We start from the raw sequence: 27,416 nt of genomic DNA, 5'->3' as shown, positions 1-27,416 counted from the left end.
ACTCCTGTAAATACTGACACTTATCCGGTGACGCACCATCAATACTGACACAGTCCTGGAAACATCCCGTAAATACTGACACACTCCTGGAAAAACCCCGTAAATACTGACACACTCCTGGAAAAACCCCGTAAATACTGACACACTCCTGGAAAAACCCCGTAAATACTGACACACTCCTGGAAACATCCCATAAATACTGGCACACTCCTGGAAAAACCCCGTAAATACTGACACACTCCTGGAAACATCCCATAAATACTGACACACTCCTGGTGATGCCCAGTAAATACTGACACCTATCTGGTGACGCACCAACGATACTGGCACACTCCTGGAAACACCCTGTAAATACTGACACACTCCTGGTGACGCCCCGTAAATACTGACAAACTCCTGGTGACGCCCCTTAAATACTGGCACACTCCTAGTGATGCCCCATATACTGGCACACTCCTGGAAACACCCTGTAAATACTGACACACTCCTGGTGACGCTCCGTAAATACTGACACACTCCTGGTGATGCTTCTTAAATACTGGCACACTCCTGGTGACGCCCCTTAAATATTGGCACACTCCTGGTGATGCCCCATATACTGGCACACTCCTGGTGATGCCCGGTCAATACTGACATGCCTGGAGCTGCCCCTTAACACTGACTTTCCTGAGGTGGCTGGGGGGTGTGAATACTGTTGTCCTAAACAGCAGAATGTGACATCAATGCCTGAGTATCAGATCTTGTCTTTATTTCCCTCTTGATTCTCTTTCTCTGACCAGGTGGTGCAATGGCCCAACAGGTTCCTGTGCAGACGATTCAGTTACACCAAGCCTCCGGGCAGGTGAGCGTGCACCAGTCTACGCAACACACGCCATCTACCAGCGACAGCAACTCCGAGATTTCTCAGGCCTCCACCAGCGGAGCAAGTAAGCATTGCCCGCATCACCTAGATCACATAGTGAGTTTTCCAGGCTCTTTTTCAGTGCCTGTCTACCATCACTCCCAGTGCTCGTCCACCATCACTGCCAACCCTGCTCCCCGTCCCACACTACTCCCACTGCCCATCCCACACTGCTCCCAGTCCCTATACACCCCCACTCTTGGTCCCCATCCCACATCACTCCCAGTCCCTGTCCCATATTGCTCCCAATCTCTGTCCACCCCCTCTCCTGGACCCCATCCCACACTGCCCCCAATCCCTGTCCACCCCCTTTCCTGGACCCTATCCCACATCACTTCCAATCTCTGTCCACCCCCTCTCCTGGACCCCATCCCACACCACTTCCAATCTCTGTCCACCCCCTCTCCTGGACCCCATCCCACACCACTTCCAATCTCTGTCCACCCCCTCTCCTGGACCCCATCCCACACTGCTCCCAATCCCTGTCCACCCCATCTCCTGGACCCCATCCCACATTGCTCCCAATCTCTGTACACTCCCACTCCTGGTTCCCATCCCACACCACTCCCAATCCCTGTCCACCCCCTCTCCTGGACCCCATCCCACATTGCTCCCAATCTCTGTACACTCCCACTCCTGGTCCCCATCTCACATCACTCCCAGTCCCTGTTCCACATTGCTCCCAATCTCTATATGCTTCCACTCCTTGTACCGGTACTGCACCACTCCCAATGCCCGTCCAGCCATCACTCCCAATCTCTGTCCACCCCCACTCCTGGTCCCTGTCCCACACCACTCCCAATGCCTGTCCAGCATCACTCCCAATCTTTGTCCACCCCCACTCCTGGTCCCCCTCCCACACTGCTCCCAGTGCCGGTCCAACATCGCTCCCAACCTCTATACACCCCCACTCCTGTTTTCCCTCCTGCGCCACTCCTAGTGCCCGTCCACCATTGGTCCCAGTGCCTATCCAGCATCACTCCCAATCTCTGTACACCTCCACTCCTGATTCCCGTCCCGCACTGCTGCCTGTCCCCGGCCTGACCCCACTTCTAGTTCATCTCCGTATTCACAGGAGGTCTCCGAGAGTGTGTCAGCATTCAGTACACTCGTCACCCTGAGTATCGTCTCCCTTGATAACTGCAGCCCTGAGCAATGGAAGGAAGTTTAAGCTATGGAAACCTCAGCTGCTGGTGATAGTTCACCCAAACAGGGATAGCCTGTCATCTTCTCTTCTCATGTAGACTGTGTTCCTGGTGGAATTTGGTGAAATCATGGAGGGAGGTGCTGTTGGTGAAACATCCCTACAGTCTGCTGAAATGTAATTGTAGGACAGAGTAATGTTTTTTGTCCTTTACAGTTACTGTCCTTTAGACGAGTATGTGGGGGATGTGTTACTCTGTCTGCGTTACGTAGTGAGACAGTAGTTGGTCTGCCCTTTCAGCCTGAACACGGATGATCTGTACATTAACTGCGGCTCTGTCATGGATCTCTAACCTTTGCTCTTTGCCCAATAATGGTCTCATAAGCTCTTTTTGGAAGTGTTGAGTTAACCCCTTAACACTTACCAAATCCATATGAAACAGATTTTTAATGGAAGAGTTCCAAACTCTGTGTGAGAGTGTGTTTCTTAACAGACGTTAATGGCAAGGCTTAAAGATTTTTGGATTCTGCTCCTTGATCTGGACTTTTAAAACAAAGGAAGTAATTTGTCTCTCTCTTTACCCTCTCAACTCTTTTAATTATCTTAAACATGTCATTGAGTTCACCCATAATCTGTACCATTTTGTCTGATTTCCATCCCTTCCATGTAGGGAGCTACAAAGCCATATTTACCCTGTCAGTGAGGGGCCTCCCCTGAGAATGATAGTCTTTTGCATATCGAGCCACGTGATCAAAGTGACTGCACAGTTTCTAAACGTTCAAAACCTTTCCTCTTGGTTTGTCAGTGACACTGCCAGCAACCATCGTCACGTCGTCTGTACCCACCTCGATGGCCAGTCACGTGATGTACCCCAGCCCACATGGTACGGTCATGTACACGACCTCCAGTCCCGGCCTGTCTGATGGCGGACTCACAGTTCTCAACGCCTTTTCTCAGCCTTCTTCGGGTATGCAGGTCTCTCACGGCCAGATGCAAGAGCAGGGTAAGGTCATGACTGAACATTAACAGGGTCTCCTTCTAAAGGCAGTTCTTCGTGCAGGAATAAGCAGGGTTCAGCAGGATCTATCCAGTCCCATCCTTAGAGACATGGGAATGTTTGGACTGGTTAAGGATTGTGTTTGTACACGTTCCTTTTCATCATGGAGACTGAATTTAAATTGGCTGTCTAAAGCTTACTCCTTTTTCAAGTTTCTAAGTTCCCGTGGTGACTTGAGTTTGAATATTTGTAGTTCCAATGTGCAGTGCAGAAACTGCTTCAGATATTAGATTGAGAATCTCAGGGTCTTTTAGCACAGAAGAGGCTATTTGTTGGCATTTGCTCTTTGAAACTGTTATGTCCAGTTAGTGTCACTCCCCTATTTTTTCTCAGGATCCCAGCAAATGTTTGCTATTTGCATTTTATTTGAATTTATTTCTGCTCTGTCAGTCTAACATAAAAAAAGTATCAGGCAATTTTATGTGCATCTTGTGCATGTGTTGCTTGTATTCTGGACCAGTGCATGTTGCTGGATGCTGTATCTGAGCGCTGGGTTTTGGTGGTTCAGCAGCAGCCAGTGTGACAGAGCTGTGCTGCTCAGCCTTTGAGGAGACACATTTCTAAAAGGGCTCACTCTACAGCATTGGGCTGTGCCAACAAGGAAGAAGGAATGGCTGACCACCAGGCATTCAAGGCGAATCTGGTAAAATAGTGCAGGGCTTTTTGCTCTTCAACCTGCATTTCACTGTAAATATAGATGAGAGCATTGGTTCCATTGAAGCAAGTAGCCAAAGCCCAGTCCACTGCACTGCTAGCTCAGCCATATAGGAGGAAGGCTGGCAAAGGAATTGGAATTGGGGATTTTACAGTTCTGGGAGCAAGCCAGTGTTTCTGCAACCATGATAGGTGCTGGAGGAAACAGTCACTGAGGGGTTGCAGAGTGCCCTGAGGGGTAGGGCTGGCAGTGGGGGGAAGGTGTCACTGAGGGGGTGCAGAGTGCCCTGAGGGGTAGGGCTGGCAGTGGGGGGAAGGTGTCACTGAGGGGGTGCAGAGTGCCCTGAGGGGTAGGGCTGGCAGTGGGGGGAAGGTGTCACTGAGGGGGTGCAGAGTGCCCTGAGGGGTAGGGCTGGCAGTGGGGGGGAAGGTGTCACTGAGGGGGTGCAGAGTGCCCTGAAGACTGGGTTGTGAATAGTCAGTGGTCATAGTCACGTTTGTACCCACAAAACTGAGAGAAGATAGGTGAAATTCTAAAGACAGATTTTCAAAGTCTGCATTAAAAAACTAGGAAATTGGACCCTGAATTAGTAATCTCTGGATTACCCCTGGTTTCACATGCAAGTGAGATCAGAAACAGCAAGATTGAGCAGCTGATTGCCTGGCTAGAGAGATGGTACTAAAGGGAGCAGGTTCGAGCTCAGGCCTGTTCACATTAGCTGGTGAGGGAGCTGGGATCTGTACCTGCTGGAGGAGTTTTACCTGAACACAACCAGGTGTGAAATAAGGCACAGAGCAACAAAGAGTAAAAGTAATCAATTGGAAGCGGGCTCATTCAATATTCATTCATTCAATGAAGAAACAAAATGTGGGAGTTTTTAATGAACAACAAGATACTGGGTAGCTCAGAAGAAGAGTGGGATCTTGGAGAATTATTCACAGATCCCAGAAGTTAGCAGAACATATGATTAGGGGAGTTAAGAAGGCAAATGGGAAGCTTGCTTTTGCCAGTCGTGGCATAGAGTATAAGAGCAAGAAGCGAAGGGTAGTATCAAAACTGCAAAAAGGGAGGTCGTCAAGGAGAGTTTGTCGACTGAGTGATTATGGGTGGAAGTCAGAAACAGGAAAGGAACAGTCACTTTATTGGGAGTTTTGGGAAGCCCCCCCAAATGGCAACAGAGATGTGGAAGAACAGGTTAGGAGGCAGATTTTGGAAAGGAGCAGAATTTACAGGGTTGTTGTCATGGGTTATTTCAACTTCCCTAATATTGATTGGAACCTCCTTTATGCATATAGTTTGGATGGAACAGATTTCGTCAGGGGTGTCCAGGAAGGATTCCTGACTCAATATGTAGATAGTCGAAAAGTGTGGTGCTGGAAAAGCCCAGCTGGTCAGGCAGCATCCGAGGCGCAGGAAAGTTGCTGTTTCAGGGATAAGCCCTTCAGCAATCTCCAGCATCTGCAGTCCTCACTTCCTCCCTCAAAATGTTGACTAGAGGGGACTAATAGGTCAACTAGAGGGGAGGACATATTGGATTTGGTGTTTGGCAATGAGCCAGGTCAGGTTCAGATCTCTCAGTGGGAGAGCATTTTGGTGATAGTGATCATAACTCCCTGACCTTTACTATAGACATGGAGAGGGATAGGAACCGACGGTATGGGAAAACATTTAATTGAGGGAGGGGGAATTACAATGCTATTAGGCAGGAACTGTGGAGCATAAATTGGGGGCAGATATTCTTTGGAAAATGCACGACGGAAATACGGAGGTTGTTAAGGGAACATTTGCTGATAGTGCTGGATAGGTTTGTCCCACTGAGGCATGGAAAGGATAGTAGAGTGAAGGAACCTTGGATGGGAAAGGATGTAGAACTTCTAGTCAAGAGGAAGAAGGAAGCTTATTTAAAGTTCAGGAAGCAAGGATCAGATAGGATCCTAGTGGGTTACAAGATAGCCAGGAAGGAACTGAAGAATGGACTTAGGAGAACTAGAACGGGGCATGAAAAAGCCTTGGTGGGTAGGATTAAGGAAAACCCCAAGGCGTTCTACACTTATGTGAGGAACAAGAGGATGTCCAGAGTGAGGATAAGGTTAATCCCTCGGGGTAGGGTAGGGATAGTGGAGGGAACTTGTGCTTGGAGTCAGAGGCGATACGTATTCATTCAGGATACATTGCTTCAGTATTCACTAGCGAGAGGGACCTAGTCGTTTGTGAGGACAGTGGGAAACAGGCTGATACACTCAAACAGGTTGGTGTTAAGAAGGAGTATGTGCTGGAAAGTTTGAAAACATGAGGATAGATAAATACCCTGGGCCAGACCGAATACATCCAAGGTTACTTACAGGAAGTGAAGAAAGAGATTTCTGCGATGTTCTTTGTGTTCTCACTGTCTATTGGAGTAGTACCAGATGATTGGAGGGTGGCAAATGTCATTCCTTTGTTCAAGAAAGGCCAGTCAGCCCTTTGTCAATAGTGGTCAAATTATTGGAGAGGATTCTGAGAGACAGGATATATGATTGTTTGGAAAAGCATAGTTTGATTAGATATAGTTAGCATGGCTTTGAGAGGTGCAGGTCATGCTTCACAAACTTTATTGAAATTTTTGAGGATATGATAAAGCACATTGATGAAGATAGAGCAGTGGTTGTGGTGTCATTCAGAAAGTAAGGAGGCATTGGATACAGGGAAACTTGGCTGTCTGAATACGGAATTGGCTGGCCCATAGAAGACAGGGTGGTAATAGATGGAAGGTGACCCTGGAGCTTGGTGACCCGTGATGTTCTGCAGGGATTTGTTCTGAGACCTCTGCTGTTTGTGATTTTTATAAATGACTTGAATGAGGAAGTGAAGGGGTGGGTGGGTTAGTAAGTTTGCTGGTGACGTGAAGGTTGGTGGAGTTGTGGATCTTGTGGCGGGCTGTTGTAGGTTGCCATGGTATTTTAATCTTATAGTAGGATAAAAGGTCGGCACAGCATTGAGGGCCGAAGGGCCTGTAATGTACTTCTATGTAATGTTGGAGTTGTACAGAATGTTGGTCAGGTCATGGCTGTCATCCTTTTTGCAGTTCTGGTCACTACAGGAAGGATGTAATAGCACTAGAAGGGATACAGTGGAGGTTGACCAGGATGTTGCCTTGGATGGATAAATTGAGCAAGAGAGAGAGGCGAGATAGACTGGAATTGTTTTCTTTGGAGCATATTCGACTGAAGGGGGGTGGGGGGGGGCATGATCGAGGTGTGCAAGATTGAGTGGTATGGACAGAAGAATAGAGAACAGCCAATCCCCTTAGTTGAGGCGCTGTTCACAATAGGGCATAGTTTTTGGGTAAGTGGTAGGACATTCAGAGACGATTTTAACAAAATCTTTTGTCCCTCAGCTTATGGTGGATATCTGGAATGCACTGTCTGGAAAGGTCATGGCAGCTGGAAACCTGATGACTTTTAAAAAAGCAATTTGGATGAGCACTTCAGATATGATAACATTCAAGGATATGGAACAAATGTAGGAAACTGGGATTAGCACACTTTTTAGTGGTAGTCATGTCAGTGTCGACTCGGTGGGCCGAAAGGCCTTTTCAGTCCTATATGAATCTATGAGTAATAGGATGAGAACACATCTGACCCAGGGAATGTATAATCTAAGATTGGGAGGAAAAGCTATAGTTGAACAAAGGCTGCTGTTAAAGAGGAACTACTTGGGGTATAGTGGTGGTACATTTCCACATATCAAAAGGTAGAATGAATAAAACATTGGCCTCTGAATGGTGGCAGAGGCAGATTAGGGTGAGGCAGAAAAAGGGCACTTTGACAGATGTCAAATCAATTCTACAGTGCAATGTCAGGCCAGATGGAGAAAGTTCAGAAAGGTAATGCAAAAGGGAAAACAAGCAACAGGGAGTACGAGCAGAGACCAGCAACCAGTGTTCTTTTATGGAGGTAGGGCCAAAATGGAGACATTCCTGATGATGGGCTTTTGCCTGAAACATCAATTTTTATGCTCCTCGGATGCTGCCTGATCTGCTGTGCTTGTCCAGCACCACTCTAATCTAGACTCTGATCTCCAGCATCTGCAATCCTCACTTTCACCACAATGGAGACTTGTACATGGAGACCAAGAGTAAGCTGAATTACAAAATGAGTACTTTGCACTTGTCTTTCCTGAGAAGATAATGTCATGGTCATAGAGAAAGAGGGGGGAATTGAAATACTGAAAAGCTAGCATTTGTGAAAGAGGACAGCTGACTTACACCAAAGTCAGGACAGCATCAGGAACAGATCAGAGGCATCTAAGGAAATTAACTATTGTGAAGAGTTCTGGCCACGATCTTCTGGAACTTGGATGGTGCCAGCACCCTGAGAACTGTGAATGTTTGCTCAGAAGGGGATAAACCCACCTCCTGCAGGCAAATTAGTTTAACCTGGAAGGGGGGGGGTGTTCAAATGATAACCCACATGAAAGCTCAGGTCCCTATTACAGCGTACTGCCAGACGGGTGAAAGGTCAGGTCCCTGTTACAGCACACCATCAGCCAGAAGGTGAAAGATCAGGTCCCTATTACAGCACACTGTCAGCCAGAAGGTGAAAGGTCAGGTTCCTATTACAGCACACTGTCAGACAGAAGGTGAAAGGTCAGGTCCCTGTTATGGTACACTGTCAAACAGAAGGTGAAAGATCAGGTCCCTATTAGGGCACACTGTCAGGCAGAAGGTGAAAGGTCAGAATCCTATTACAGCATATTGTCAGACAGAAGGTCAAAGGTCAGGTCCATGTTACAGCGTGCCATCAGACAGAAGGTCAAAGGTCAGGTCCATGTTACAGCGCGCCATCAGACAGAAGGTGAAAGCTGGGAGTGAAGGAGATTTTGGACTGTGGTTTAGTGGGATGAGGGGCGCTGCATGCGGGAAAGGGAATACTCAGTGAGGAGGGAAGGGAACCCAGAAGCTGGGGTTGGGATTGACAGGGAGAACCCAGCACCCGGGAGGTGCTGACAAAAGGAGGGCGTAGGTGGCAGGGCCAGTCCCAATCTAATCCCTCCCACTTTGCCCTATTTCAATTGCTTTCCTTCCCACCCTCTGCCAATCTCTTCTCTTCCCTCATCCCTGATCTCCAAGCCTCTCCACCCCCATCATCCCCAGTTCTAATCATATACCCCAGTCTGACCTCCAACCCCCCCACCCCGAGTCTCAATTTCACTCCGTCCCAATCTATTTGTCCTCACATCCCCAGTCCCAATTTCTTTTCTCTTCCCCTCCCCAACTCTGCTGAAACCTGCACATGTGCAGTTTAACGTGGTGTGTTGCCTGCATTGGTTTGTGTCATTCAGGTCCACCTTAGCTAAATTTTCATGAGGTAACGAATGATGGACTTGAAATTTACATGTCACAACGTAAACATGTCCCAAAACACCCCATAGTAGACAAGTAGGAGGCGGGAAGAACACGGCAGGTCAGACAGCGTCAGGGAGTGGAGACGTCAACTTTTTGGAGTGGGGGTGGAATCCTGAAGAAGGGTTATACTTAAAACACTGACTTCTCCACCTCCTGACGCTGCTGGCTTGCTGTGTTCTTCCAGCCTCCTCCTTGTCTACTTTGGATTCCAGCATCTGCAGCTTTTATATCTCTAACCAAAACACTCCATAGCCAATGAAATAGTGTAAATGTGTAATCACTGGGCCAGAATGTTGCAAGATAGGAGTAAATCTTTGGAGCTGAGAATGAATGAGATCAAACAATTCTGAGGAAACTAATGACAGAACCAGTGTGAGGGAGAAGATGCATTTGGAAGTGAAGGTTGGTGAAGAATGTGGTTGAAAATGTAAGCCTGGCCTTGGAGTTTACGTTGAGTTGCTTGTGGTCTCTTGCAGGTGGTGTTCCTCAGGTTGTGCTCACTGCTCCCACAGGAACAGTTCAAATCCCATTGTCAGCTGTCCAGCTACACCAGGTATAGTGGCAAGACTATCTGAAAAGCTCCGACCTACAGGAAAGCTCAATAAAATTCACTTTTAATGCATGCTGGATGGTCAGGGAATTGTCATTCTTGAATGGACCTCTTCTTCTGTTTCTCTTACTGCATCTCTCTGTTTGTCTGTCTGCCTCTGTCTGTGTCTCTGTCTCTGTATTCCTCCACCTGCTCTCTCTAATCCATCGGTCCACATCCCTTCTGTCTCTCCCCTCCCCTCCCCCCAATCTCTCTCTTTCTCTCTCTGTCTGTCTCTCCCCTCCGTCTCTATCCCATCTCACCATATTCCCCCTTTTTGACCCACTCTCCCACTTTCTGTGTTACCTGTTCCACATTTCCCTCACCTTTGCCGCTCCTCTGTTTCTTCCTCTCTTAGTCTCTCTCTCATCCATCGTTTCTTTCCTTCCTCTCCCATCTCTCCTCATTTTCTCGCTGTCTCTCTCTTTCTCTTTAGATTCCCATCTCCCCACCATTCCTGTCTCTCATAGAATCGAACAGCTTTACAGCATTGAACAGCCCATAGTGTGCATGCCAGTGATCAAGTGTCTGTCCCATGGTGATCATCTAAAGGGATCATCTAAATACTTATTGAATGTTCTTACCACCCTTTTAGGCAATGGGAGTGTTCCAGATACAATTCTTCCTTAAAAAATCCTCTTTAAACCTCCATTACTTTAAAACTGTGCCTCTTGGTTACTGACTCCTCTACTAAAGGAAAAAGTTTCTGCCTATCTAACTATGCTCCTCAGAGCTTTGTACATCTCAGTCAGGCCCCCCTCAGCCTTCTCTGAGCATCCTGTTGAGTCTCCTCTCCATTCTCTCTTTTACAATCACATTTTTCCCATTGTGTGGTGACAAAACTGCACACACCAATCCAGCTGTAAGCCTAACTAACATTATCTACAACTCCTTCACAAGCTTCTTGCTCTTGTATTCAATGCCTCCACTAATAAGGGCAAGCCTCCCATATACCTACTTAAGCAGCTCATCTACCTGTCTTTCAGTCTTCAAACATCTAGCTGCTTAATGTTCCTTTGATCCTGTGTACATCCTTAGGTCCTACCTTTCAACCTGTATTCCCTTGTCTTGTTAGTCCTTCCAAAATGTATCACCTTGCACATTTCCGGATTAAACTACATTTGCTACTGTTCAATCCATCTGACCAACCCCTCTATATCCTGTAGACTGAGGCCATCCTCCTCACTGTTTACCACCCCACCAATTTTCGTACCATCTGTGATCTTACAGATCATACTTCCAACCTTCATGTCTAGATCATTAATGTACACAACAAACAGCAAAAAACCCTGTGGTACACCACTAGACACAGTCTTCCAGTCACAAGAACATCATTTGATCAGCCCCCTCTGTTTCCTGCAAAGAACTCCATTTTGGATACAGTTTGCCAAATTGCACTGGATCTCATGAACTCTTACCTTCTTTAACCAGTCTACCATGTGAGACTTTTGACAAAAGCCTTACTAAACCCCATGTAAACTGTATCAACTACATTACCCTCATCTCCATACCTAGTCATCTCCTTGAAAAATTCAATCAAATTTGTCAGAGATGTAATCTGCCCCAACAAAGCCTGATCCTTGATCAACCATTGGCCTCCAAATAGAGATTAATTCCATCTGTCAGAATTTTTTTTCCATGTATTACTCTATGCTGATGTTAGACTTAATAGCCCATAGTATCTTTGTTTATCTCTGATTATTTGAGGGACTATTCCTACTACTGCCCTTTTTATTCACTATCACCACTCAAATGTATTCTATACCTTCTGACCCAAGACTTTATGAACATACTTATTATTTCTCAAATTTAGAAAGTCCCCATATCGCCCCTTCCTTCCCATCTGTCCTTTCAAAAAGTCACAAAGCCCTGAATATTTTGATCCCAGTTTGCTTTCCTTGAAACCATGTCTCCATAATAACTATAAGATCATACAAGTTAACCAGAATTTGTGCCATCAATTTATTTATTTGGTTCTGAATACTACATGCATTCAGGTAGAGAGCCATTAACTTTGCTTTTGTACCTTATTGTTTCCCCTTTGTCCATTATCCCTTCTTCCCCTCTTCTCTCCTTCATTGCCCTTCTCTCTGTCCCTCTCTTTCCTTCCCTACCCCTTCTGTCCTCACTCTCCTTTCCCCCTTTCATCCTTGTCTCTGCCCTCCTCCTCCTCCTCCCCTCTCTTTCTCTACTTAACACCTCCTTCCTTTCCTTTCCTCCTCTGCCTCTCTCCTTCTCCCCATCTCTCTACTTCCACTTCCCTCACCTTTCCCCCTCCTCTCTCTCCTCATCTTCTCCTCATCTCCGTCTCCTTCCCCATTCTTTCTTTTCCTGCTCCTCTTTCCCACATCTCCATCCTCTCTCCTTCCTTCTCCTCCCTCTGCCCTTCCCTCTCTCTTCTCTCTCTACTTCATCCCTTCTGTCTGTCTATCTCTCCTTCCTACCCCCATTCCCTCCCCTTCCACCCCTCCCTCTCTACTTTCCCACTTCCCTCCTTCCAAGCCCCCTCCTTGTCCATGTCCCTTGCTCTCTTCTCTCTTGCTCTGTCTCTCCTTTCTCCTCCAACACCTCCCTCCCCACCACCAGCACCTCCCATCTTTCCTTGTTCTTCCACTCCAAGTCTCTCCCTCTGCTCTATCTCATTCCACCCCCTTTTCTCTCTGTCTTTATCTCCTTATGTCTCCTCTTCTCTCCCTTTCTCCTTCACCCCTCCCCCACCCGCTTGTGCTTTATCTCCTTTTCCCCTTCTCTGTCCTTCTCACTCACTCCTCTATCACCTTTCCCACTTCTCACCCTCTGGCCCGCTCTCCCCTGCTCCTTTCCCTACTTGTCTCCTTCTCCTTCAGCAGATAGGCTGGAGAAACAAGAGGTGTCAGCGTGAAGTGATGCCTGTTTGCTTTATCTGGGTCTGAGGCTAGTTCAGGGATTTGGTCACTTTGATGTTTGTCAAAGATGTTTTTGTCATCATGAAGGGTTGAGAAACTGGAGAGGAACCAGAGAACACAGATTCTCTGTCACTAGAGATATATAGCATCTGTCAATCCAATCTGTGCAAATTCAAATCTATTCAACAGCAACTCCTGAAGATTTCAGGAGATAGGCAAATAGCGTTCGGTGCCTCTGAGAGACAGACGTATAGGGTCTGGTGTCTGTCTGTCTTAGAGGGACAGGTAAATAGTGCCTGATCTCTATGCCTGTCTCTCAGAGGGACAGCTGTATCGTGTCTGGTATCTCTGTTTCTCACCGGAGCAGGTGTAGAGTGTTTGGACTCGCTCTTTGTCCATCTCAGACAGATGGGTCAAAGGTGTACAATCAACATCCTCCATCATATATATAACCCCACTGCCAGCCTGATTTATTTCCTATTTTACTCCACCCATAAAGTCTCTATTGCCTGCATCCCTCTTATTTTGTGTTGTCATGCTTTACTGTCAGTGAGCCTACACCATCTCTTATCAATTTGCTCATTGTTCCTGATGGAGTTGTCACTGCTCCAATGTGTGTAACAGACATTCCTCTGTAATGGCTACTTACCCTATCTTCCAGGTTGAATATGTCTGCATTTATAGAATCATAGAGATGTACGGTATGGAAACAGACCCTTCGGTCCAATTCGTCAATGCCGACCAGATATCCCAACCCAATCTCGTCCCACCTGCCAGCACCCGGCCCATATTTCTCCAAACCCTTCCTATTCACAAACACATCCAGATGCCTTTTAAATGTTGCAATTGTACTACCCTCTACCACTCCTAGAGAGTGTTGCTGAACAAACAGACCTTGGACCTCAAAGTAGAGTCGCAGGTCGATAGGATAGTGAGAAGGCATTTGGTATGCTTTCCTTTATTGGTCAGAGTATTGAGTACAGGAGTTGGGAGATCATGTTGCGGCTGTACAGGACATTGGTTAGGCTGTTTTGAAATATTGCGTGTAATTCTGGTCTCCTTACTATTGGAAGGATGCTATGAAACTTGAAAGGGTTCAGAGAAGATTTACAAGGATGTTGTCATGGTTGGAGGATTTGAGTTATGGGGAGAGGCTGAACAGGTTGGGGCTGTTTTCCCTGGAGCGTTGGAGGCTGAGGGGTGACCTTAGAGAGGTTTATAAAATCATGGGGGGCACGGATAGGATGAATATACAAAGTATTTTCCCTGGGGTCAGGGAGTCCAGAGCTAGAGGACATGGTTTAGGGTGAGAGGGGAAAGATATAAAAGAGACCTAAGGGGCAACTTTTTCATTCAGGGGGTGATATGTGTATAGAATGAGCTGCCAGAGGTTGTGGTGGACGCTAGTATCATTTACTTGGGTTTTGTTTACAGTGTGTGTTTAAAGAAGGCTTATTTAGGCATCCACCTTTAACCTATACTTCTCCTGTAAAATATTTCACATTTCTCTCTCTCTCCTTATACCTTGTGGATTCACTGAAGTGCCTGAAACAGAGTTTCTGATTTGTACTCTCCTCATCTCTAATTTTGTTTTTGAATTATTAAGAACACCCTTTCCTAAGATCCCTTTCCTCATTCTTATGATCCTCACTGAGATCAACGATTTTAAACAAACTTGTAAACAGAAATTTGAAATCTAATGGCAGACTCAAAATATCACATGAAGGATTTCATGTCTTAAGACTCGTACTGTGTCAAACAAGAAAGTCCACCAAGAAATACACACTGCAGGTAATGGTCTAAACCAGGAGCAGGTATTCGTTATTAGCTTTTTAACATGACTGATAATCTCAAGCCATGTTTGTATCTTATGTCATGCTCTCAGCAGAACTGTAGTCTTGATTTTGGAAGTCCCAAATCCCTCCTGACATTTCTACAGGCTTTCTTCATTCTGTTGGTGCAAATATTCCCAGATTCTTTCACTGGAATTCTCCAGAACAAATTCTCACTCTCTGACTTTAATTTTTTAAATCTGTGTGAGATCCATGTTTTCAGACAGGAGATCAATTCTCATTAGCATTCTGCTGTCACTGCTGTAGTTTACTTGCATTTTATTTGGTCCCTTACTTAAGGAGGGATGCACTTGCATTGGAGAGGAGGGGCGTCACTAGGATCAATTTTCCTGAGAGATTGAGCAGTTTTGGTCTCTTTGGAATTCAGATGAATGAGATGAGATCTAATTGAGGTATATAAGATGATAAAAGGGATTGACAAAGAATGTTTCCTTATGTGGGGCAATCTAGAACAAGCAGTTCTAGTTTTAGCATGGGGGGAAAAGAGACTTAAAATCGAGATGTTGGGCGGCACGGTGGTACAGTGGTTAGCACTGCTGCCTCACAGCGCCAGGGACCTGGGTTCAATTCCCACCTCAGGCGACTGACTGTGTGGAGTTTGCACGTTCTCCCCGTGTCTGCGTGGGTTTCCTCCGGGTGCTCCGGTTTCCTCCCACAGTCCAAAGCTGTGCGGGTCAGGTGAATTGGCCATGCTAAATTGCCCGTAGTGTTAGGTAAGGGGTATATGTAGGGGTATGGGTGGGTTGCGCTTCGGCGGGTCGGTGTGGACTTGTTGGGCCGAAGGGCCTGTTTCCACACTAAGTAATCTAATCTAATGTCAAATGGGTGTGAATCTGTGGAATTCACTATCCTAGAGCATGATGTATGCTGGAACGTGGAGTAATTTTATGGAGGAGATGGAACAACATTTAATTAGTAAATGGGTTGAAGAGTTACGGAGAGTGGATAGGAAAGTGAAATTGAAGCCAAGATGAGATCAGCCGTGATCGTATTAAATGGCGAAGCAGACTCAAGGGGCTGAATTGCCTACTTCCGCTCCTTGTTCTTAGGTTCTCCCTCTCCGTCTCCCCCCCCTCACCCCCAACCGTTCTCTGCCCTACCCGCCCCTCTGTCAGGAGTTCTGGTGCCTGACTGACCAAACATCTGTAACCCAGCATAAAGCCAGGCCAGCAGAATGCTTCTGCCTTTATCTTCTTGAATGCTGACACTTGGGTCTCAACAGGTTCCCGTGGCATTTAGCCTTATCTGAAATAAAACAAAATATGCCGAAGAAACTCAGCAGCACTTATGCCGAAGAAATAGAATTGATGTTTCATGTCCAATATGACTCTTCTTTAGATCAGAAGCTTATCATGACACACAACCAATAGCGAGTCAGATTCCCTTTTCATTACTTCATTTCACCTTGAATTAAAGAGACAGATTAGAACGTAATTTTGTTTAGAGCTAGAGTTCTGTGAAGATATAACAAGCAGAATCTGGAACGGGGAAGGGTTAGTATAGTATACATAGATTTCCAGAAAACATTTGATAATCACCACATAAAATGTTAATATACCAGATAGGAGTTCATCGTATTGGGATAATGTAATATCATAGATAGAGGATTTGTTAACACACAGAAGACTGAAGGTCAGGATTAGTGGCTATTTTTCCGGTTGGAAAGACAGGACTAGTAGAGAGCCAGGGGGGGATCAGTCCTAGGTTCTCAATTACTTCCTGTCTGTATTAATGACTTAGAGGATGGGGCAGAATAGGCGATATATCATGTTGTGAAGAAGACGTACGGAATCTGTAAGGAGATATAGTTGGGTTGAGCGAGTGGGCAGATAGAGTTTGGGAAAGCGTGAGGAATGCATTCTGGTAAGAAGAAACAAAAGAAAGTCTTTTGTTTAAATGGAGAGAGACTCCGAAGTAGTGCAGTGCAGAGGGATCTGATGTTCTTGTGCCTGAAATATTTGCATGCTGTTGCAACGAATAGTTAAGAAGGTAAATGAAATTTTGGCCTTTATTGCCAGGAGTTTGGAGTTTAAAAATAGGAGAAGTCTTGTTCCAACTGTACAGGATATTAGTGAAGGTACAACTTGAATACTGTGTACATGAAGTTGAGCAAAATGAGGGGTGATTGAATTGAAACATATAGGTTTCTGAGGGGGCTTGACAAGGATTCATGACAAGTAGCTATTTCGATAGTAACAGAACAAGGGGACAATATTGAAGTTGTGAAGGAATTTTTTCTCCTAGCGTTTGGTGAATATCAGGATTTCTTTGGGGTACGGAATTGTGGCTTCTACACCAGACAAGGCATTTCGAGGTGGGAGAGGTAGACTTTTGAAATATCGGCAAGTTGACAATTCTGCTGAATGGCCTGAAAGAGGAAGGTGAGGCTTGGGGCACATCAGCTGTGATCTTGTTGAAGGGTGGGCAAGCTGAGGGACCTCTATAAAACATGCTCTCTCCTGCTCAGTCTTTCCACGGTTATTGTTTTTATTTCAGATCTCCAGCATCTACAATGTTTTGCTTTTGTCATTCAAATCCCCTCCAAGGTTGCTATACCATTACTTTTTCATTTGTACGTGGTTTGGGTCACCATTTGGTTCTTACAGCTTGGAAAAGGTCCTTTGGTCCATTCTACCCTTGCCAATTATCAAGCATCTATCTGTTTTAATTCCATTTTCTACGACTTTGTTTACAGCCTTGTATGGTATGGAGCTTCAAGTACTCATCTAAATATTCTAACATGTTTTGAGGGTTCCTTCATCTACCATTCTTTACAAGTAATGAGTTTCAGATACCCATCAACCCTCTGGTGTTTCTTTATTGCTCAACTCCCCTCTAAATCTCCTGCTCCTTACCAGAGATTAATGAATTCAGCAATTGATTCAAGGTTGCGACCCAAGTTGAAAGGGTTGTTAAGAAGGTGAATGGTATTTTGGCTTTCATTAACAGGGATTGAGTTTAAGAGCTGCGAGATTTTGCTGCAGCTCTATAAAACTCTGGTTAGATCTCACTTGGAATATTGTGTCCAGTTCTGTTCGCCTCATTTTGGAAGGATGTAGATGCTTTAGAGAGGGTGCCGAGAAGATTTACCAGGATGCTGCCTAGATTGGAGGGCTTGTCTTATCAAGAGAGGCTGAGTGAGCTTGGGCTTTTCACATTGGAGTGAAGACTGAAGAGAGGTGACTTGATAGAGGTGTGCAGGGTAATGAGAGGCAGAGTTAGATTGCCAGAGACATTTCCCCAGGGCAGAAATGGCTGTTACAAGGGGTCATAATTTTAGGGTGATTGGAGGAAGGTATAGGAGAGATGTCAGAGGTAGGTTCTTTACACAGAGTGGTGGAATGCACTGCCAGCGGTGGTAGTGGAGTCAGAGACATTTAAGCAACTGCTGGACAAGCGCATGGATGGCAGTAAATTGAAGGGTGTGTCAGTTAGGTTGATCTTAGATTAAGATAAACGCTCAGCAGAATTATCTTGGGCCAAAGAGCCTGTACTATGATATTCTGTTCTATGTATTCTATGTACAGTGTACTTTCTATCACTGGCTGACTCCACCAGTGGAAGCAGCATGTGATAGAAAGGGTTGATCAATCACATAACCAAACGATCAGATCTAAGCTCTGCAGTCCTTCACATCCACTTGTGAATGGTCGTGGACTGTTAAATAACTCATTGGAGGAGGAGGCTCATCAAATACCTCCATTCTCAATAATGGGAGAGCCCATTACATCAGTGCTAAAGATAAAACTGAAGCATTCACAGTGATCTTCAGGTGGAAGTGCTAAGTGGTCCCCAGAATAACAGGTACCAGTCTTCAGCCAATTCAGTTCACTCCACATGATATCAAGAAATAAAGACATGGGATAGTGCAAAGACTACCAGCCCTGACAACGTTCTGGCAATAGTACTCAAGACTTGTGCTCCATAACTTGCCACTCCCTTGCCCAAGCTCTTCCAGTACAGTTACAACACTGGCATCTCCCTAACAATGTGGAGATATTGCTCAGGTAGGTCCTGTACATGAAAAGCAGGACAAATCCATTCTAGCCAATCACTGCCCCATCAGTCTACTCGTGATCATTAGTAAAGTGATGGAAAGTAGCGTCAAAAATACTGTCAAGCAGCACTTACTCAGCAATAATCTGCTCAGTGACACCCAGTTTGGGTGATACCAGGACCACTCAGTTCTTGACTTCTTTGCAGCCTTGGTTCAACCATAGACCAAAAAGCTAGTATAGTCAGTGAAGTTTAAAGTGACAGCCTTTGATATCAAGGCTGCATTTGACCAAGTGTGTGGCTTCAAGGAGCCCTAGAAAACTGGAGTCAATGGGAATAAGGGGGAAAAGCAATCTGCTGGTTAGTCTCATATCTGGCACATAGGAAAAAGGTCATGGTTGTTGCAGGTCAGTCATCTAAACTCCAAGGCAGCTCTGCAGTATTCCTCAAGATAGTGTCCTAAGTCCAACCATCTTCGGCTGCTTCTTCAATGACTTTCTGTCCAAGATTGCCAATGATTGCACAATGTTCACTACCTTGTGTAACTCCTCAGATAGTGAAGCAGTTGTTTCCATATTCGGGAAGACCTGGCAGCATCCAAAGTTGGTCTGATGTGACAACATTTGTGCCACACAAATGCCATGCAGTGACCTACTCCAGCAAGAGAGAATTTAACCATTTTTCCTTGTCATTCAGTGGCTTTGCCATCGATGAATCCCCCACTATCCTGGGAATTATCTTTGTCCAGAAACTCAACTGGACTTGCCACATAAAAAAGAGTGCTGACAAGAGCAGGTCAGAAGCTAGGAAAATTAATTCCTTTCCTGACTCCCAAAGACTGCCCACCATCTCCCATGCCCAAGTCAGGAGTGTGATGGAACACTCCCCACTTGCCTGGATAGGTGCAGCTCCAGCAACATCAAGAAGCTGGACACCGTCCAGGACAAAGTAATCTGCTTGACTGGTACCACACTAACCACCTCCTCATTTTCCCTCTTCTGCTGTCTATATTTTGCTTGCCTTTACCTAACCCTTAAATAGCTCTTCTTCTAATGAAACATTTTTTTTCCTGCACTCTGTCTCTACTGTAGTTCCAAATCTCACTCTGGTTGCTCTAACTCTGCACAGTGTTAATTGTATTCACCACCATCGCCTGCATCTCTGTGGTATGGGCTGTGAGAGGGTGATGCGAGGTGGGGGAGGTGTTATGAGATCTCCATTGCTCCACGTGTGCATGCACGTTGGCAGCAATGTATATGACATGATGTGTAATTTCAACGTGTGAGGTTGCTGGTGTCAGAAAACACTCCCAAACTGACCAGATGTTAGCTTCTGAAAGGGGATGACAGAAACTGGGCCTTGGTCCCCTGGTATAATGGAGTGACTCAGATGAGGGACTCAAGATTTTGAAAGGAACTGCTTTCCAGTGACACTTCTCATTGATAAGAGATCAGCAAACCACATCTGCAAATCCCAACCAAAAAGGTGGCTACATCGACTCACTCAGTGAAGCTTCAGTTTGAGGTTGATGGATTCTTGCTCAACCACGTCATTCAAAGATGTAGAACTCACCCACACTGAGTACATGCACACACGTGCACAGGCACATGCTCAAATGCACAGAATTCATTTCTCATCACTTCCCACAGCACCTTCCCATACAAAGACAGGAAATGCAACACTTACTCCTTCCCTTCTCTGTCCTTGCCAGCTCAGAACCCAGAACTTCCTTTCAGTTGTATTTCTTTCAGGTCCCTCCCTTGGCATTGATCATGTTGCCTCTACAGGTGAAATCGCAACGCACATTGTATGTTGTGGACAGATATGTCCTGAGTGTGCTGGCCTGGCATTTTAATTTTTAACTCCTTTATTCTCTGACCTCTCTATCCTTGGCCCATCACTCTGCGAATGAAGGTCAGTTTGAAGAACAGCATCTCATCTTTTAGTTGGATATATGCAGCTTCTAAACCCACATGCAGTTCAGTCATTTCAGATTAAATCTCAGGACTTAATCTTTTAGTGAGGATTCTGTTGTGCATACTTCCTCTGAACACATCTTTTTATTTCCTCGTTCCGTTAACATTTTTTATTTATCTTTAACCAATCATTTTGTCATTTAGTGTCTTCTGTGTAGCACATATCCGATGCCTTCCAATTTGAATTGTGTTCCTCCTGTTGTATTCATTAAAAATCTATTAACTCCTAAGTTTTACTTAGTTCAAACTAAAATACCTTTGACCTGCAACTTAAAAACTGATTTTCACTCGGTGTTTCCAGCATGTTTGTGTTTAACGCAGGATTAATTGTTTAGACTGAGCAGAGGAGAGTGATTTAGGGGCACAGGGAGGGAGGGATGGAGGGAGGAGGATTGAGAAGCACAATGTGTAGAGGGAGGGAGGGATATTGAGGGACACAGTGTCCAGAGCGAGAGGAATGGGATTGGAGAGTAGCGTGCAGTGTGAGCGAGGGAAAAAGAGTGGGATTGAGGAGTAGCATCCAGTGTGAACAAGAGTGAGGCGGTTTGATTGGGGAGTATTCTAATGTGAGTGAGGGAGTGTATGTGGGATTGGGGAGTGGTGTCCAGTGTGAGTGAGGGAGGGGGGTGTGGGATTGGGGAGTGGTGTCCAGTGTGTGTGAGGGAGGGGAGTGTGGGAGTGGGGAGTGGTATCCAGTGTGAGTGAGGGAGGGGGGTGTGGGATTGGGGAGTGGTGTCCAGTGTGAGCGAGGGAGGGGGGTGTGGGAGTGGGGAGTGGTGTCCAGTGTGTGTGAGGGAGGGGGTTGTGGGAGTGGGGAATGGTGTCCAGTGTGAGTGAGGGAGGGGGTGTGGGAGTGGGGAGTGGTGTCCAGTGTGAGTGAGGGAGGGGGGTGTGGGAGTGGGGAGTGGTGTCCAGTGTGTGAGGGATGGGGGTGTGAGATTGGGGAGTGGTGCCCAGTGTAAGTGAGGGAGGGGGGTGTGGGAGTGGGAGTGGGGAGTGGTGTCCAGTGTGAGCGAGGGAGGGGGTGTGGGAGTGGTGTCCAGTGTGAGCGAGGGAGGGGGGTGTGGGTTGGGGAGTGGTGTCCAGTGTGAGCGAGGGATGGTGGTGTAGGAGTGGGGAGTAGTGTCCAGTGTGAGCGAGGGAGGGGGGTGTGGGAGTGGGGAGTGGTGTCCAGTGTGAGCGAGAGAGGGGTTGTGGGAGTGGTGAGTGGTGTCCAGTGTGAGCGAGGGAGGGGGGTGTGGGATTGGGGAGTGGTGTCCAGTATGAGTGAGGGAGGGGGGTGTGGGATTGGGGAGTGGTGTCCAGTGTGAGCGAGGGAGGGGAGTGTGGGATTGGGGAGTGGTGTCCAGTGTGAGTGAGGGATGGGGGGTGTGGGAGTGGGGAGTGGTGTCCAGTGTGAGCGAGGGATGGGGCTGTGGGATTGGGGAGTGGTGTCCAGTGTGAGTGAGGGTTGGGGGTGTGGGAGTGGGGAATGGTGTCCTGTGTGAGCAATGGAGTGGGGTGAGGTAGGTTGGTGAATTGGGAAGTAATGTCTACTGTGAGCAGGCTGTGACTATTTGCCTCTTTTTATTTTACAGATGGCAGTCATTGGGCAGCAGTCATGCACTGGCAGCCTGACTGAGCTTCAGGTGAGCAGCCTGGAGACCACACACAGCAACAAGCTGGCTCAGAACGATTAACCCTTCATATCTAGGACTGAGAGAAGCGGCATCTATTTAAAAAGGAAACTGAGCGCCATATTTATTTATTTTCTCCCCTCACCCTTCACCCCTGTTTTATTCAGAAAGATTGGATGGAACATTTTCTAAATCAATGTGAAATTACCGATGGCCTAAGGATTATCTTTTACACAATTCAAAGCGATTTGCACGCTGTGGACCCATATCAAACCAAACCCAGCCAAAATTTAACACTGTTGTGACAGTTTTGTAAAGACCTGAAATCATTCTTCTACCTGTCCCTTGGAGGACGAAGTCAGCATTGACATTTTGTTCTAAACATGTCTGGTTTTGTCATTGCTCCAGTTTTAGCTGTGATGCTTTAGCTTGGTTTGGAGTGGAATGGGACGGGGCAGGGTGCATGTGGACAGACACAGGAGTCTGCCTAAGCTGTATGCTGGCTTCAACCCTTGGTGATGTCTGTGCTTCGATCTTGTTTTGAAAGTCAAAGGATATCATGGCATTAATTTTCCATATCTGTTTCTCCAACAATTCTTTTGTGATTATATTTGTACTGAAAACAAAATTGTTGGAGGTGTGTGTGTGTGTGTATATGCATGTGTATATTATACATGTGTGTAATATGTAGGTACAGTATATACACCCATATATAATGTGTTGCTCATATGCACACACAAAACGTTTAGTATTTAGAAAGTTTTTTTTAATGAAGTCTATATGAAACGTGATCCAAGTTTAATTAATTGATTTATTAGAGTGGCCTTTGGAGGGAGAACACCATAAGTGACTTCACTCATGACTCTGCACTAAGGGAGCAAACATTCGGTCAAAAAGGTTTCTGCTCTTGAATGTTGTCCAGTTCCCCCCACCTGCCCCAAGGTCACGTGTGCATATTACGATTACAATTGGCCTTGCTGCCCTGTTTGGGTGGGGGTGGGGGAGGTGGTCAGGATTGGCCGTGCTGCCCTCACTGGGAGCGGATCAGAATCAGGAATGTCTGTGATAAAAATAGAAGTTGCTGGAAAATCACTGCAGGTTTGTCAGTGTCTGTGGAGAGAGAAACAGAGTTTAACATTTCAAGTCTTGTTCTGAAGAAGTCACATTGGACTCAACATTAACTCTAATTATCTCTCCACAGATGATATCTGACCCACTGAGTTGCTCCAACAATTTCTGTTTTTAGTGGCTGCATGATTCTCAGTTTTGGACAAGATTGGGTTTGTTTGTCCTTTGGCTACATTTGGCCCGTTCAAACTCTTTCCACCCTCTGTCATTCAAATTTGAATATTAACCACACATCTAGGGAGAACAAGATAAAACAGGGATGGGGCGTGGTGTAGGAGTAGCAGGGTTGGTAGTGAAAAGATGTGGGGAGTTTGCTGTTTTATATGAGCAGCTTTTTGGGAGCATTAGGAATTGGGTTGTTTCTTTTAAAGATTGTTATGTTAATTTGAATAACACTGTGGCCTTTCTCCTGTAGAAGATGATAACCCAAAGAATTCTACTGGATAGGCTTAGGCTGTGATAAAATTGCACCCTGGTCCAGATCGCAGTCCAGTGATTGGGGATGAGTGTTGTTCCTGATCCTGATCTTTGGCCAGTGCTTCTTGCTCAGAAAGAGACTAGGATTAAACAGGATCATGTGCTTGGATACTTCAAACCCCAAATTACTCCCTCTTCTTCACTTTTCAAGTATATGACTGTCTTCTTGTGGAGTTTAGAACTGCAGATGCTGTAAGTCAGAAACAAAAACTGAAATTGCTGAAAAAGCTCAACAAGTCTGGCAGCATCTGTGCAGAGAAATCAGAGTTAATGTTTCGGGTCAGGTGACTGGAAGTTCTGAGGAAGGGTCACTGGATCTGAAACATTAACTCTGATTTCTCTTTCTAAAGATGCTGCCAAACCCGCTGAGCTTTTTCAGCGACTTCTGTTTTAGTCTTTGTGGAGTTGTTGTCCAGTGAATGGCTGCATCTCCCAGAGGACAGGTCGACAGTTCCACTGACTCATGAAGGTATTGGTGCTGAATGTGTAGGAACTGAGTGTGAGGGAGGTTAGCTACTTGCCAAATCACATTTCCTCTGATCTGAAACACGGCAACGGATCATTTGTTTTTGGCTTGCCAGTCAATCTGGTTTTATTAAGTCAGAAATTACACAACACTAGGTTATATCCAACAGGTTTATTGAAAATCACAAGTTTTCGCAATGCTGCTCCTTCATCAGGCTCCTTCATTAAATGACTTCACTTGACAAAGGAGCAGTGCTGCGAAAGCTTTGTCCACCAGCACCTCCGCGTCATGTTTTACTAACATCAAGGTGATTGGTAGCAATCATGATTTGGAGATGCCGGTGTTGGATTGGGGTGTACAAAGTTAAAAATCACACAACACCAGGTTATAGTCCAAAGGTTTATTTGGAACGCTGCTCCTTCATCAGGTGGTAGTGGAGTATAAGCTCGTAAGACACAGAATTTATAGCAAAGGTCATGTAACTGAAATTAAATATTGAAAAAGACATAGTTTGCTTGTCAAGTCTTACATCTTTTAGAATGACCATGTTGGTTTTTCAATTCTTTCATATATAAATTGCAGAACTTTTTTAAAGTTACATTCTCAAGTGAACTTCAACAATTGGTATCATGTTGGTCCAAGATAATGCATTGAAGGTGTGAGGTACCCTGTGTGAGACTGTCTGTGCCACAATATTCAGACTGACTCTAATCTAAAAATGGATTTACATAATCTGACCTGGATTCATGCAGTTTTTGAGCAAAATAAAATGTAATTCTGCAAGTACAAATTCACCCCACAGACTTGTGGGGGGGGTAGGGCAGGGGATTATGAGTGTCTGAGAAAGTGCGTGTATGTGTGTGAGTGTAAAGGGATATAAGTCTGTGAGAGGACTTGTGAGAGTGTGGGAGTATTTGTGTGATTGTACATTGGTACATTGTACATTGGAGAGGCTACGTCAGTGGATGAATGGACACAGCACAACAACCAACAAACAGGAGTGTTTCCCTCCCAGTCAGAGAACACTTCAGCCGTCCAGGACATTTGACTTCGGACCTTCGGGTGTCTGTTCTCCAAGGCGGACTTCGGGACAGGCAACAGCACAAAGTGGCCGAGCAGAGGCTGATAGCCAAGTTCGTACCACTGGGAATGGCCTCAACCGGGACCTTGGGTTCATGTCACACTACAGGTGACCCCACTGCACAATGCACACACACAGACTCATAGATACTTCTACACACACACACACTCCTCCAGACCCATGCACTCACGCAGACTCTCTTTCATACACTCACACATACACTCCTACACTCACATGCACCCTCTCACAGACTACTACCCCTTTACACTCACTCACTCAAACACACTCTCTCACAGACATTCATAACCCCACCATACACGCACCCACATGTACACACACATATATAAGTTTTTGTGGGGTGAATTTGTACTTTCAGAATTACATTTTACTTTGCTCAAAAACTGCATGAATTCATGTAAAATGCTGTAAATCAATTTTTTAGATGAGAATCAGTCTGAACATTGTGGCGCAGACAGCTTTGCACAGGGCACCTCACGTTAAATGCATTATCTGGGTCAATATGACACCAATTGTTAAAGTTCGCTTGAGAATGTAACTTTAAAAATGTTCTGCAATTTACATATGAAGGAACTGAAACCAACATGTTCATTTGAAAAGATGAGAGACTTGACAGATCACCTATGTCATAGTCATAGAGTCAGAAATGTACAGCATGGAAATAGACCTTTCGCTCCAACTCGTCCATGCCAACCAGATATCCCAACCCAATCTAGTCCCACTTGCGAGCATCTGGCCCATATCTCTCCAAACCCTTCCTATTCAATGTTGCAATTGTACCAGCCTCCACCGCTTCCTCTGGCAGGTCATTCATACACATACCACCCTCTGAGTGAAAAAGTTGCCTCTTTTGTTTCTTTTATATCTTTCCCCCCTCACCCTAAACCTATGGCCCTCTAGTTCTGAACTCCCCCACCGCAGGGAAAAGACTTTGCCTATTTATCCTATCCATGCCCTTCATGATTTTATAAACCTCTATAAGGTCACCCCTCAGTCTCCGACGCTCCAGGGAAAACAGCCCTAGCCTATTCAACTTCTCCCTATAGCTCAAATCCTCCATCCCTGACAACATGCTTGTAAATCTTTTCTGAACCCTATCAAGTTTCACAACATCTTTGATAGGAAGGAGACCAGAATTGCATGCAATATTCCAACAGTGGCCTTACCAATGTCCTGTACAGCCACAACATGACCTCCCAACTGCTGCACTCAGTACTCTGACCAATAAAGGAAAGCATACCAAACACCTTCTTCACTATCCTATCTACCTGAGACTCCACTTTCAAGGAGCAATGAACCTGCACTCCAAGGTCTCTTTGTTCAGCAACACTCCTTAGGATCTTACCATTAAGTGTATAACTCCTGCTAAGATTTGCTTTCCTAAAATGCAGCCCCTCACATTTGACTAAATTAAACTCCATCTGCCACTTCTCAGCCCATTGGCTCATCTGATCAAGATCCTGTTGTATTCTGAGGTAACCTTCTTTGCTGTCCACTACACCTGCAATTTTGGTGTCATCTGCAAACTTACTAACTGTACCTCTTATGCTCGCATCCAAATCATTTATGTAAATAACAAAAAGTAGAGGACCCAGCACAGTACCTCTTATGCTCACATCCAAATTATTTGTGTAAATGAGGGAAAGCCATGTTGACTATCCCTAATCAGTCCTTGCTTTTCCAAATACATGTCCATCCTGTCCATCAGGATTCCCTCCAACAACTTGCCCACCACCGATGTCTAATTCACTGGTCTGTAGTTCCTTGGCTTATCCTTACCACCTTTCTTAAACAGTGGCACCAAGTTAGCTAACCTCCAATTTTCCGGCATCTCACCTGTGACTATCGATGATACAAATATCTCAGTAAGAGGCCAGCATTCACTTCTCTAGCTTCCCACAGAGTTCTAGGATACACCTGATCAGGTCCTGAGGATTTATCCACTTTTATGTATTTCAAGACATCCAGCACTTCCTCCTTTGTAATGTGGACATTCTTCAAGATGTCACCATCTACTCCCCTACATTCTATATCTTCTATATCCTTTTCCACAGTAAATACTGATACCATATACTCGTTTAGTATCTGCCCCATCTCCTGTGGCTCCACACAAAGGCCACCTTGCTGATCTTTGAGGGGCCCTATTCTCTTCCCAGTTACCCTTTTGTCCTTAATGTATTTGTAAAAA

At 45.6% G+C, this 27,416-nt stretch overlaps 1 protein-coding gene across 3 annotated transcripts in view; it reads left to right on the top strand.

Annotated features, from left to right (window-relative positions):
- Nucleotides 1-24,674, top strand: part of LOC132836248 (serum response factor-like) — a 104,121-nt gene extending 79,447 nt beyond the window's left edge. For 2 of the 3 annotated variants that reach the window (XM_060855613.1, XM_060855606.1), the window contains 4 exons: nucleotides 780-926; nucleotides 2,851-3,048; nucleotides 9,620-9,696; nucleotides 22,020-24,674. In XM_060855613.1, coding sequence (XP_060711596.1) covers nucleotides 780-926; nucleotides 2,851-3,048; nucleotides 9,620-9,696; nucleotides 22,020-22,121 — 524 coding nt within the window. In that variant the 3' untranslated portion in view covers nucleotides 22,122-24,674. The remainder of the gene's footprint in view (nucleotides 1-779; nucleotides 927-2,850; nucleotides 3,049-9,619; nucleotides 9,697-22,019) is intronic. The other variant, XM_060855620.1, reaches the window with a different exon arrangement.
- Nucleotides 24,675-27,416: the final 2,742 nt, after the last annotated feature.

This window comes from Hemiscyllium ocellatum, chromosome 3 (assembly GCF_020745735.1).
Source record: "Hemiscyllium ocellatum isolate sHemOce1 chromosome 3, sHemOce1.pat.X.cur, whole genome shotgun sequence".
In the NCBI taxonomy this organism is placed as follows: Eukaryota; Metazoa; Chordata; class Chondrichthyes; order Orectolobiformes; family Hemiscylliidae; genus Hemiscyllium; species Hemiscyllium ocellatum.
This window is presented reverse-complemented; position numbering and strand designations above follow the sequence as displayed.